The sequence below is a fragment of the Misgurnus anguillicaudatus genome, chromosome 22, assembly GCF_027580225.2.
Source record: "Misgurnus anguillicaudatus chromosome 22, ASM2758022v2, whole genome shotgun sequence".
NCBI classification, from domain to species: Eukaryota; Metazoa; Chordata; class Actinopteri; order Cypriniformes; family Cobitidae; genus Misgurnus; species Misgurnus anguillicaudatus.
Window position 1 is genome coordinate 51808103 of NC_073358.2, and position 14031 is coordinate 51822133.

General features: G+C 36.1%; 1 protein-coding gene and 1 long non-coding RNA gene across 6 annotated transcripts in view; one reads left to right on the forward strand and one right to left on the reverse strand.

Annotated features, from left to right (window-relative positions):
* LOC129439531 (uncharacterized) overlaps positions 1–14031 on the forward strand; it is a 91403-nt gene that overhangs the window by 49630 nt on the left and 27742 nt on the right. For all 4 annotated transcript variants that reach the window (XR_008642827.2, XR_008642828.2, XR_008642829.2 and 1 more), the window contains one exon: positions 7967–8140. This is a non-coding gene — a long non-coding RNA (uncharacterized lncRNA). The remainder of the gene's footprint in view (positions 1–7966; positions 8141–14031) is intronic.
* LOC141348954 (carbonic anhydrase 4-like) lies at positions 469–13729 on the reverse strand. Of its 2 annotated transcripts, none has more exons than XM_073861193.1 (8): positions 13581–13729; positions 5284–5328; positions 5043–5207; positions 4824–4969; positions 4594–4686; positions 4443–4509; positions 2950–3113; positions 469–2667 (listed from the first exon to the last, which is right to left on the reverse strand). In XM_073861193.1, exons 1-8 carry the CDS (start codon positions 13678–13680, stop codon positions 2497–2499), a joined length of 951 nt encoding a protein of 316 aa, XP_073717294.1. In that variant the 5' UTR covers positions 13681–13729; the 3' UTR covers positions 469–2496. The 2 variants fall into 2 exon arrangements, with proteins under 2 accessions (XP_073717294.1, XP_073717295.1); XM_073861194.1 differs by having other exon boundaries at positions 5284–5332; positions 13585–13728.

The following is a 14031-nucleotide window of genomic DNA, read 5'->3' on the forward strand; positions in this document are numbered from 1 at the left end:
TCAGCATTCACATTTAAATTGGCAATCATAATATCATAACATCAAATGCATGACACAGTGTGCAAAGGTACAATACTGCAGTCAATGGAAGTGCTCTGCTTTGAATTTAAATGTAATGTCTGAAAGAAACATCAGATCCATTACCATGCATTCATGTACAAAAAACACAAATACTAAAAACAGCAGCCATAGGAATAACATCAAAACATACTTGTGTAAAAAGTGAAGTTAACATAATGTGTCATAGGAATACATCTGCCTTTTTTAGAAAATAGTTTCATTCCTATTCTAATACAGTGTCATTTTGTTCATTGTTCAGTGCATATAGTATGGAAGCCCATTTCCGTCACAAACGAAAATAAATCATGCTCTGCTAAATCATAATTATGAAGGGAAAAATCATAAGTTTGACTTTAAAAGTCATAATTATGAGACAAAAAGTAATAATTTCTACTTTTTGTCTCACCTATATCGCCTTGAAAGTCCAGTGGATTTGAAACATTAGAGGTGGGGTTTCGTTAGTGGTTTTTATAAAAATGTATGTTTTTGTACGATTCACTTACGAATTAGCGAACTTGTGAAATACGTACAAATTCTTGTGAGATCAGGCTGGTCTGACCAACTAGCAATTAGTGAGAGCTTATCAGTTTTACTATTTGGATTTAAATTAGACTTATCTTTCTATGTAACATATTTAAAACAGTTATGATCAGTCTTCAAGAAAAAAATACTGACTAATGACAAATTTTAAGGGGATGTGCACACCTGGCGTATGTTTTCAATTGTTTCCAATGGAAGTGCCGCGCTTTTCCATTCGACAGAAGCTGACGGGTTTTGTCCGCGCTGAGCGCCAGCACTCAACGGTTATTCCACGCTGAATGCAGAGAGTTGAAAAATTTTCAACTTTTGGTGAAAAGCTCAGCTAATCAATGTCACTACTCACTTGGCCGTCTTTTCACAGCAGAGGATGGGCGGGACTAATATCCCAACAACCAACCGGCGCATTGTTCAATGACTGATAAAAAAAGCAGAAGTATCATAGCAACCAAAGCGCTCACCTGAAAAAAGCTGGAAAGTGCCTACAGTCTGTGTCCACATGCCATTTTTTAGCCACGTTTAAACGCTTTAGTGTACATGCCCTTTAAGACTAGTCTTACCGTTCATTCACACCAGCCGCGGTAGCGGCAGCAAAAACGTGCTATTCGCATGTAGTTGGATGCTTGAACATTTTGAGTTTACTTGCTTAATTCGCGCGTGAAATTCTAGTCATTCGAGACATTCACGTGGAAAATCGCATAATGGGAGGGGCTTCTGCGACTCGGCTTGCTCCCTGTAATCACGTCACTACTAGAGCAAGCTCCTGATTGGTTAACGCAACGCGAATATCCGTCCAAAGTTCAGATTTTTCAACTTGCATGTCTCCCGCAGCAACGCTTAATTCACGCGGAACACGCCGTCGCGCATTACCGTGGGTTCACACCAGCTGCGTCAAATTCGTGTCTACTGCATCTAGTTTGCCGCTTGAACATTTTGAGGTTACTCGCTTCATTCGCGCCTGAAAGCCGCACGTGAAATCCTAGTCATTGAGACATTCATGTGGACATTTGCGTCATGGGAGGGCCTTCCGTAGGCTTCTGCGACTCCGCTCGCTTCCTGTAATCTCGTCAGTACTAGAGCAATCCCCTGATCAGTTAACACAGTGCGTTTTTCCGCCAAAGTTAACATTTTCAACTTGCGCGTTTTCCGCGACAACTTTTAATTCGCGCGAACTAGACGCGCAAATGAGGCGGAATCGCATCTATCGCGCGTCTAAATGCCTCATCGTGCCGTGAGACCTCCAGACGCACGTCAACGTGTCTTTACATTGACTTAACATTGAAATCACTCGCGCTTGATGCCTCTACCGTGGCTGGTCTGAACGCAGCATTAGGCCATTCGCACCATGCCATTTGTGCGTACCGCACGATGCCGATTTGCGTCTTTGCATTGACTTGTATATGTAAACATGTAAATCCCTCGCGCTTGCCGCCTCTTCCGCGTCTGGTGTGAATGCAACATTAGAAGTTTATGCCACTAGCCACTGGCATGTTGTAATGGAGCTCAGGTTTGTGAAGTTGTGTGTGTAGTTGTATTGCTTTGTGTTTTTATATGGGACATATCCAGAAACTTGGATCAAAAGCTTTCCAGCATCATGCTGTAAATATAACCTGTGTGTGTGTGTGTCTATGATACAGAAAGGTCATGCATTTCTTTGTTGCCAGCCCTTCACAGAGGTGCTAACAGACTTTAGTCCAACACTACTGAGAGCACAAGTCATGCAGTCACTGTCAGATCAAGACTTATTTCTACACTAACTAACTAACTACAGTAGTTTCCTGTAGATATTATGTTATTCGTCATTTGATGTGCTGTAATTCTGTAGTTTGGGTTTTCTATTGTTGGTCCGTTGATTTGATGAGAACTCATTGTGGTCGTTTGGATCGGGTCGCCTTTAGTTCAGATGAGACTGAACGCTGTAGTGACGGACGTAAAGAGAAGCAGAGCGCTGGCTACGACCACCTGACCGCTCGACCGATACACTACGCGTCCATTACGAGACTGTACAGGTCGAAATGTTAGCTCCATTGTCTTCCCATCATGGAACTTCAGAGATGAAAATTTTTCAAGCTGTTTGGAAAAAGAAGAATTTGTATGAAATCATTGTATCATATTCAAAGCATTAAGCGCAGAGTATAGTAAGTTTTTTTTCGTGCACGCAAATGTACCCAAACAGTCAACCATGGTTATTTTGTGGTTACCATGGTGTTACTACAGTAACCATTGTTGTTTGGTTTTAACTGTAGTAAAACCATGGTTCATTTTCTTTAAGATCATAGCTGAACCATTACAAGAAAAGCTATGTTAAGAGAATCTACAAATCCTAACTAAGCTGCTGTGATTCAATCATACCTGTTCTTTGCTGATAGGAATGGGATTTTCAAAGACAGTCCAGACCACGACTTCATTGCAGCCTGGTGTGGTTAGAGATCCATCGTAACGGTAATAATTAGTCATTTTCTCCTCTGACAGAATGAACTGGCTAAGCGAGATCTTTCGAAGAGTCATGTTTCCATCTGCAGAACAACACAGACAGAAAAGTCGATCACCTATCTGCTGGTAGTCAGTCCAGGATTAGAATTAACACAGTGTAGTGCTCTAAGGGTTACTACATTTGACCCCCCCCCCCCAAAAAAAAAAAAAAGTCTAGTCATTCAGGGCTCCAGACATTTTTCGCTGTATGGAGCACTGTAGCCTCTGACTTGAAAAGTTTAGGAGCACAAGCAAAAAAATTAAGGGCACACCTAAAATCAGACTTAACTCTATGCAGTTGCTGTACTTGTCATTATGCACAATTGATGAAACTTTCAGAATAGGAAGTTATGAACCAAAGAACCATACACAACTCCCTTAACTACTGTAATTCTAGGCAAAATATGCATACATATAATTTATATCCAGATAGCATAATGTAATGAGATAAGTGGCATGGCAATATACACTCACCTAAAGGATTATTAGGAACATCATACTAATACTGTGTTTGACCCTTAATTCTACGTGGCATTGATTCAACAAGGTGCTGAAATCATTCTTTAGAAATGTTGGCCCATATTGATAGGATACCATTTTGCAGTTGATGGAAATTTGTGGGATGCACATCCAGGGCACGAAGCTCCCGTTCCACCACATCCCAAAGATGCTCTACTGGGTTGAGATCTGGTGACTGTGGGGGCCATTTTAGTACAGTGAACTCATTGTCATGTTCAAGAAAACAATTTTGAATTGATTCAAGCTTTGTGACATGCTTGTACATACTTGTATCTTTTACACGTTTTTAATCTTCTATCCAGTTTTTCTTAACTGGGCACCTAATGTCAAAGACCTTTATTTTCATTTATAATGTTTTTGATGTTAATGTAGACTAAAGTTCTCCTGTTTCCTCTATCTCTCATCTCTGCAATGTCTAATTAAACCCGTGCAGGCTCATTTTCTCTCTGTTCTGAGTTATGTGTTGACCTCACGCGAGGCTGCATAGACCTATCGGTAGATTCAACTGAGCGCATGGGTACATGAAACGATTGATGGGTATATATAATAATAAGGAATTACAGTGAAGTTAACACAAAATCGATTTGTTATACAAAGATGTTTCATCTAATAAAATTGGACTTACAGCTCCAATAACAAACACTTCAACAAAATCTCAATGGCAATTTGTACATATTTTACAAGGTGGCTAATTTGTATGTTTTTACGCGATTCACTTACACCTTTACACCTTTATTGAAGGATTTAAGTAAAATTACATATATATTAAAATGTTAATTCAAGCTGAACTGGTGTTAATATTCTATACATGTGATAAGTAAAGGCAAGTTGTTTGGAGTAATAACAACACTTACTCGTGTTCTGTATTTTCTTTAAGGCATCTATAAGCTGGTCATAGCCTTTGTTTGCACTGTTTGATACCTGTCAGAAAAAAATCATAATGTATTCAAAATCTTCACGTCTGAATAAATCTCATGTTTATTCATTTAAAAGTGAACGTCAGACCTCGTAGAAGAATCCCAGAACTGCGATGTCTGATGGATCTTTCAATGCATCCTCTATCTTGTTGTATCTTTGTTTAATATGGACGATATGCAGCTTAAAATTGATTTATAATAAAAACCATCAATTATTTTCTGCATTTGCTTGCATTTATTGAATATATTTTTACTATTGCTGGTTCATGCATTATTCTTTATATTTGGTCACATATCTATTTCATGTGTTATTGGTACCTCCATAGGATACTGTTCTCCATCAATAGTGTGTTCAGATCCGGGTCCTCCCTTTGTTCCCCAGTGAAGATGAAACTGAACGGCTTTATATGTGTCTCCCAGGTTTCCTCCAGACACTGTAAGTGTGTTGGGTATATCCACCTGAACTGAAACAGACCGAACAGTTTTAACTTCTGTAAGAGACTTTGGTTTCTGCTGGTCTTCAGTCTGTGGTCTTACCGGAGTGACCGGTGTTTTTTATGATGCTGTCGAATTTGGTCTCATAACCGTTAAATTTAAGAGGCGTCAGACGCTCGTCCAGTTTGGTTTTCTTTGTCACGATGTTGATCGGTGACTGTCTGTTATTTCCACAGTCTCTGTTTACGTCCTTCCAAAGCTCTGGACCTTCAAGCAACATTGAGATGTTTACTTAAGACTTGGTTAAGACTCTTTGAGTTTTCACATCAAGTGTTTGATTTACCTTTACAATGTCCACCACAACTCACTTGTGTCTGGTAGCACCAATCTGAACAGAAGCACAGAAGAGTCACGGTTAACAATGACTGATATGAGCTCTTATTTTAATCTAGTTTTTTTATTTATTATACTTTTATGTAGTTATTGGTATATAAAGTTTGTATACTATAAATGAGTTTGTATAGTTAAAGGAGACATCACAGGGTGACCAGAGAGGCATCCTTACAATAGTTCATTCAAGAATCGATTTAATTTCACTACTTCTTGGAATATCATATTTCATAACAAGACAAAACTACAATTTTATAAAAAAAAGTCTGTTTAATTCAGTCTCTATTCTTATAAAGCAGTTGTTCTCAAACTTTTTCTGCATGCGGCCCCCCTTGTGTACGGTGCATTCCTTCGCGGCCCCCCCAAAGAAAATATATGACAAAAACTGTTCTAAAATTTAACATTTTAATTAAACAAAACATATTAAGTTATACAAAGTAGTGCTGTTGGTTTTGTTTGTTTTGTTGTGTTTTTTTAGGTTTAATTACACAGAATTCATGATAAATTAATGTATTTTATAAAATATCATAATATTGGGGCCCCCTGGCACCATCTCGCGGCCCCCCTGGGGGCCCCGGACCCCAGTTTGAGAACCACTGTTATAAAGCCTTCATTCATCTTACTGTACACTATGTGTTTGTTTTTCTGTGACTTTCTTTTGATACATCATATAGCACATATTTAACTTTTTCCCCGTCTAGCCAGTGCCAGCAATTCTTATGATTTTATGAATTTAATGCATCCAGAAAATTTGCTTCCATAAATACAGATAGCAAAATATAATGAATATTTACATTTTGCAGATGTTATATATAAACATACAATATAACAAATGGAAGTACAGACCCTCTGCTTTCAACACAGTATAATAGCGAAAATATGGATTGCCATAAAAACTTGTCATTGGAAGGGAAAGAGTTAATTGTGTTTGGTGTGTAATACAGAAGAAATTTTAAATAAATTTTAATGACATTTATCTCTTTACAATAATGTTTTGATTAGCACTATAATATATTTAACTTATTTACCGCTAGCCTTTTTTGAAAAGTTGCCTGCCAGCATTTTTTTTGTGATTTTCACAAAGGTTTCACAAAATGTCTTCCTAGAAAATTTCTTCTAAAACTATATAAACACACAAATATATCAAATGAAAGAACATACCCCCTACCTTCAAACAAACAAACAAACAAACAAAACGGGAATTTTTTTTATCCTATCTATAATTTTTCTACGTATAAACTCTTAAATATGGGTATTTTTCTTTAAACAAAAATTTAAAAAAATTGCAAAAAGCTGAAACAATTGCATTTTTATAAAGGAGTTTTGTTAGAGATCAGATTCAGAACGATTATCAAAACATACACAGAGTTTAAAATGAGTAAATTATTATTTTTGCTTCAGTTTTTATAAATTAACATAAAAACTCATCAGGAACATGTTTTTATGCAAATGTTTTCACTTAAATGACGAGATAACTTGTCAATGGCGGGGAAAGAGTTAAAGAGGTGATGTCACATTTCGTTAACTGTAACTGCGCGTCAAGGAGCATGCAAATTTTAGGAGCTAAAGGTATCTGACCCCATCAGTGGTTTAACAAATTGCAATCTTTCTATGATAGGGTTAAAATAATGACACTTTGTCCTGCGAATGACCTAAAAAATCACAAGAATTACCTATTTTATATTTAGTTACAATATCCGAGATTTCTCATTCCATGTTTATAAAATATGCGTTCAATTGATTGTGATGTGTTTTTGTCTCAAATCCAAGAATTGTTCTCATATCTACAACATGTTAGTTGTTATTCTTCACCATTCAAACAATTTTAAAACACAGGAATCACAGTCGAGGGTTCACGTCTCTGTGTTATCTCTCTTATCGGCTCACAGATGACTCTAAAGCACAAACATCTCAAGAGTCATGCTTATGTTTCTTGTTTTTTTCATTTCACAATGCATTTCTTCACCTCTGCAGGGTGGAAATGTTGCAGAAATATTTATGAAAAATGTACACGCCTTTTGAAACAAAATGATCAGCCTTTTTGTTATTTCTGGTGTGGTCACAAAGACCAATGGTTTGCCAGGTCTTTCTACTTCATCTGTGATGTCATTTCCTTCTGCGGACACATGATAATCGATTTACAAAGAAAGTCAATGAAAGGGCAAATGAATGGGCACAGAAACCCAAAGCATCCTCTCTCCGCCTCACACCTGATGTTGACCTGCCACCTCCAGAGGAACATGAAAATCCAATTAATTCACTATTCCCGCCACACTCACAATGTCAACCTTGTGTGCTACCATTCCCCAAAATGCATTGTTATTTTCCTTAAAGTAGAATTAAAGGACAAATGTTTAATCGTGTAACTCATGCTTCAGTCATGAATGATCCTCGAATCATGATGAGATTATTTCTTTAAAGAATCTAACATTGCGACACATTAATCCTCCTCAGTATACACCAACCACATAACAACACCCTAACAACCTTTCATAACACCTTAAAGTCACTATGAATAAAAACTGAAAAACTAAATTTGTTTTGGAATATTGTGTTTTTTTTTCATGTGCCCTCATAATCTTTAATCAAAAACCCAAATCTCCTCCCCTTCTTAAAACGATCTCTCTTTACTTCAGGTCATATGGTCTGGCAGGTGGGCGGGGTCTGGGAGAAGATCGCTGCAGTTAGCAACATGACCCAACTTCAAATGATCCAATCAGATCTCATTGGACAAATACAAATCCAGCCCTGCCTTATTTTATTTTAAAAGCCGGTTTCACTCGGATATACGTCACCACGGAGAAAATTAGGTAATCGCTCCTTCTGTTTCATTAAGCATTGTGTTGTTAAGTGTTTGCATAAACAGGAACCACATACAGATGTTGTCTGAAGTTAATCTTAGCTAGATCTTTGTTGACATCATCACCAGCATATTTCTGTACTTAAAGAAAACAAAAATCTCATAAGGAAGTTTACTTTTCAAAGTTTTGGTTTGGTTTGAGAAGAACATGAACATGTATTTTTTGCTCTTGTTTAAAATCTACAAAGTATCATCAACAGCACTGAATCTGGTCAATGGAGCACAATATCTGCGTGATCACAGCGACGTGTTGGATTTAACAAACGGTTCTTTGATCTATAAAGCGGCACGAGAAACAAAAGGTGCAGTTATATTTCAAAGGGCCAAAGACTTGACGCTGTTGTGACACAAAACAAAGAAAACAAACAAGGTTTTATTCACGTCAACCAAAACAAAACTCCAGCAGTGATATGTTATATCTCCGTGAATCATTTGATATCAGTGTGTGTTTGATACATAATCACACAGGAATGGTTTACGTATACACAGATTTTCGTTCAAGCAATTTTGACCCTTTTTTGGTCATTAAAAGGCATTTGTTATCAAATACATTTTGTAATGTTGTACAATGCGACTATGTTTAGGCTGCTATATAAAGTTCAGCAAAGCATGACATCACCAATTCAAAGTAAATAAGAAGCGTTAACACTGCTGTCCCGTGTAAATGTACCATTAGATGGAAGTCGCCATTTTATCACTGCATAGAGTACGTTTACATGCACAGAATAAGCGGATAACTAAAGCAGTTGGCAGAGAAACTGCGAAAATAAAAACTGATGTTATATTTACAGGTTCTGGAGATACGAAAAGAGATAAAACAATATAGCTTAAGACAATATAGCTGATCGACTATTATGTACTATAGGCGATGACGTCACTGCCTGCAAGAAACCTGACAAATCTCCAAGTCCCATGTAAACGCAGTTGTCTGCATAGGCGGTTTATTGATTTGCATGTAAACGCATGAAAACAGTTTTTTTATAATAAACAGATTTTTGATAGTAGAGCAGAGACTTTTATGCGTTACTTTGTGCTTACTTCCGCGTGTGACGTTTATCTTTCACACACGGAGACATGCGCAAGTGGACAAAACCGTGAGAAAACCGGTTAAGGTGTTTACATGCCACACAAAATCGGGGTAATGAGCAAAAAACTACCTGTGCCGATCGGTTTTTGCTTACGCAGTTTATGGGCTTTCCCCGATTAAAGAAAACCGTTTTACGCGTTTACATGACCCCACGTGTTATCAGTTTATTAAGCATAATCGGCGTAAGACTATGCATGTAAACGCACTCATTGATGACGTGTTTGTCTTGTGGCTAGTGATGGGCAATTTCAAAGCAATTAACTCATTCACCGCCATTGACGAGTTATCTCGCCAAACCGAATTTATCAAAAATGGAAGTTAAAAAGATTTAATGATTTATTTTAACTGCCTTTATGTTTGATAGTCATTCTGAGTCTGATCTCTAACATAAATTCCTTTACAAAAACGCAATTTTTTAAGCTTTTTGCTTAAAATGTTGTATTTTTGAAGAGAAATATCCATATTTCAGTGGTTAAATTAAGTGGAAAAAATTAATATATAATGAAACGTTTTTTCCCCATTTTGTTTGTTTGTTTATTTGTTTATTGTTTGTTTGAAAGCAGAGGGTGTGTTCTTTAATTTCATATAATTTGTATGTTTATATATTTATAGAAGATAATTTTTCCTGCAAGGAATTTTGTGAAACTTTTGTTAAAATCACAAAAATGCCGGTGGGCAACTTTTCTCAAAAAGGCTGGCGGTGAATGAGTTAAGCTTCATAAAGTTTCATTAAGCCTCAAAAACGTTTTCGAATCTTTTGTTTCAAACAGAGGTTCAGAGCAGGGGCGGAGCCAGACATTCTAGACATTGGGGGCTTATCCCAAATCTAGGGGCTGATATTGTCATTCTGAAACTGTAACATAACAATTTTTGACAATGCCACTTTAACTTCTCTTATCCAAAAATAGGCAAATATGTTTGCTGTAGGCTAATCCAGTAACTGTAAAGCTACATAAGCAGGTGAGAAATTGTTCTGCTAGTGTGGTCAAAATTGTTCTTCTTTCTTTTGTATCTTTACAGTTACTGGATTAGCCTACAGCAAACATATGTTGCCTATTTTTGGATAAAAGAAGTTTAAGTGTCATTGTTAAAAATTGTTATGTTACAGTTTCAGAATGACAACACAGAGAACACTTAGATTAAAAAATAGTTTATAAAGCTGCCATAAATTGAGAAAAAATATCAGCAGAGGACCATGCTTTGGAACCCCTAGATTTGGGCATAGATATGTACACTAGATCAGTATTTCCCAGAAAGTTTAGATGTCTCCTTATTTAACACACCTGATTTAACTCATCAGCTTGTTAGGGAGACATGTTAACCATTTTGGAAGGAGGCTGATAAGGTGAATCAGGTTTTTTAAATAAAGAGACATCTAAAACTTTCTGTGAGGGGGCCTCGAGGACCAGGATTGGGAAGCACTGCACTAGATGTCGCCTTGGCTACGGGAGTTCATTGGAACGAATGCGTCAAATAGAGCCGCCATCTTGAAACAGGGGAGCCCTGCATCAGCGTCATTATAGGCAATGGTGTAGCGGAAATAAAATCATCCATGAATTTGAAGTACAGGCAGAGATAGCAGCGTTACCTAGCTACTTCCTACTTCCTATGACTGTTCCAAAATGGTGGCGGTTTTGATGCATGCTTAGATCCCCAAGGCGACATCTAGTGTATATATCTACACTGTAAAAAAACTTTGCTGCCTTAAAATTTTTTGTTGAATCAACTCGGATTTACAAGTCATTTCAACTTACTATTATTTATCTTGACTAGACATGAGTTGTTATAATTACAGGTGAGTTGTTATAACTTATAGTTGAGAAAAGTCAACTTAATTTTATATTTTATAAGTTGTGATAACTCATCTCTGTTGACCTGACTTATAAGTCTGAGTTAATTTAACAAAAAATTTCAAGGCAGCAAAGTATTTTTTACAGTGATTTGGGCTAAGCCCCCAATGTCTACAATTTCTGGCTCCGCCCCTGTAGCCATGCAGATTATATAGAAGTTAACGCTATTTAACAGTATTTACATCACAACTATAAATATATACTTTTACAGTAATAACGAAGATACTGTAATAATAAAGATATACTGTAAAAATTTGCTGTAATTATGCAGTAACTTACTGTAGAAAATAAAGAAATGTTTTATGTTCATTTAACTTTGAACAAACTGTTGCCAGTAAATAACATAAATGTAAAATCTACAGTAAGTTACTGGCAGCTACTTGCCAGTAATACTGTAATTTCTGCAGACATTTTTTACAGTATACTTTTAAAAGTACTGCGGGGAGAATAATTGCCTATATAGTAGATTTTTACAATTTTTGTCTGAAATTTTCTGGGGACGCCTTACAGCCTTCTGGGGGACCCCAGACCCCAGTTTGAAAACCCCTGATATGTCTTCTATATTTTCATAAAAACGATTTACGTACGTCGCTCTGATGTAACATGAGGTGACAATTGAGAAATCAACTCTGCAATCTTAGATAAGTGACTTTGCGAGTTCTGCTGTGTGAGTTAAGAACTTTTATCTAAAAGTAGATTTTGTAATTTTGGAGATGAATTCACCTTTTAAGGATATCGTGACCTCATTGACAATTTATTAACAGTAAGAAATATTTTAAGAAATGTTTGTAACCAAACCAATCAAGAGGCCCATTCACTTACATAATAGGATAAAAAAATACTATGGAAGTAAATGCATGGGGCTCATGAACGATTTGATTACAAAAAATTCTCAAAATATCTTCCTGCATGTTCCAAAAGAAATGTATACAGGTTTGTAACAGCATGAGGTTGAGTAAATGATGACTTTTGGGTGAACTTTCCCTTTAAGTCATTCTTAGAAATGCTGAATGTCATTGCATAGAAAATTGAGCTTTTCTCTGAACTAACTTCACTTTTCTTTTGCAATGGATGTCAAGATGATGTTAGCGGATGTATGATGTCATATCTCAAGTTCACACAACTATCTATCAGAGTTCCTACAGGTATAAATTATCATGATCAACTAACATTGTTAATGACACAATATTTTTGCTAACGCAATCACTCATATTTTCATTTTATATTAAAATAGATGTCTATTATCAAAGTTAAAAATACTGCTTTAATTGCATTAGATAGCTAGCTTGTCATTGCGCGTATTTTCACCTGTCAGTAAATGACGCTGCGTGGTGCTGAGGTGGTAACCATAGCAACAATCCGCATGATTGACAGCGTGATCGTAATCAGTGGATACATCAAATAACGTAGTCGTTATTAATCATTTTATTTTAGATTCATGTTATTAAAAATAAACTTCTTGTTATTTAAAAATGTATTTTGTCTGGTTAACACAAAGAGAAATTCTTCAGCCAGACTCGAACCCTGTGCGCTCGTGCCTGGTATGACTGCATGTACGCGGATCATAAGCACTGATCTATAACTTATTAATCTGCATTATTACAGCTCAAAAACAAAACCTGACTCACTGTCCTTAAGAGAAGAGACAAAACTGCAGCTTCATATGAGGGTGACGAGGAACACAGACAGCGCGCATTCACCTCATAGACTTTTTAAGTGTTTTGCGCTTGAGATGACAGTAAAGGTTTCTCTTCATGATTTGATAAACAGCTTCTGGTCGACTGCTTTAGGTAGGAAAATGTAAACATCTGATTGACTAACATTAAGTGTAAAATATCTAATTTGCTTTAACAGCAAAAACAGATATCTAATGGTGTAAAAAAATAAGCAGACAGGCTGTTCGTCCTTATTTTTGTTTCTGAATAACATAATTTATTAGTTGTATGTTTAATCGGTATTGACACAAATAAATGAATAAAGTGATGAAAAAAGCACAATAAATTAATTTCATTATCACAAATCTACTTCCTGTTATTTAATTAAAACCTTATTGTTATTAATACTAGATATTGGTCACTGGATCATTCAATCAGACTAAATGCATGCAGGGGATTTCTATTAAAATAATTATTTGCATTCACTTTAAAATTTTAAAAATGAATTAACTTTGCATAGCAGTTAAACTGTTGACCTTTAAATGCACGTTATATATTTATAAATAAAAATTCATGAAACATAAAGCTGATATATTTTTTATATTTTTTGTATAATCATTGGTATCGAAATATCCTAATTAGCATAACTCATTCAGTTACATCCAACACATCGTAAAACTTTAATTATCTCGGTTTGTAAATAAACTGCATTACACTTTATGAATTTTAAATGCATAATCAATTAATAAAATAAATGCAAACCCATCATTCAATACATAGTGAATCTTGTGTACTCACTTGCACTGCTGGATAAATGCAGAATTGATGTCAGAAGGTAAAGTGAAATGAGACACTTCATTGTGAGCGTCCTGTGACTCCAGCAATAACACTGATTCATTCAAAAGTGACCCTGAGAGAGAGTCTGATCTCCTCTTCTATTCTAATAGGCTATATCTGTCAATGGACAGCATTGAGTATTTGGCTCCGCCCACAACACGTTCCTCTGATATCACAGGTGACATCACACTATATACAAATATATACACATAACATTTATTCATATTGATCCACATTTATCCAAAGTGACTTCAGAATCTGTGATTCATGGGATCGAACCCATGACCTTTGCATTGCTAACAATAACACAGTCAACTGAGGATATAAATCCCATATAACATGTTAGAATTATTTACTGAGGTTAATCTTATTTAAAGTATTTAGTTCTGAGGTGCATACAGTTGTTGTAGTT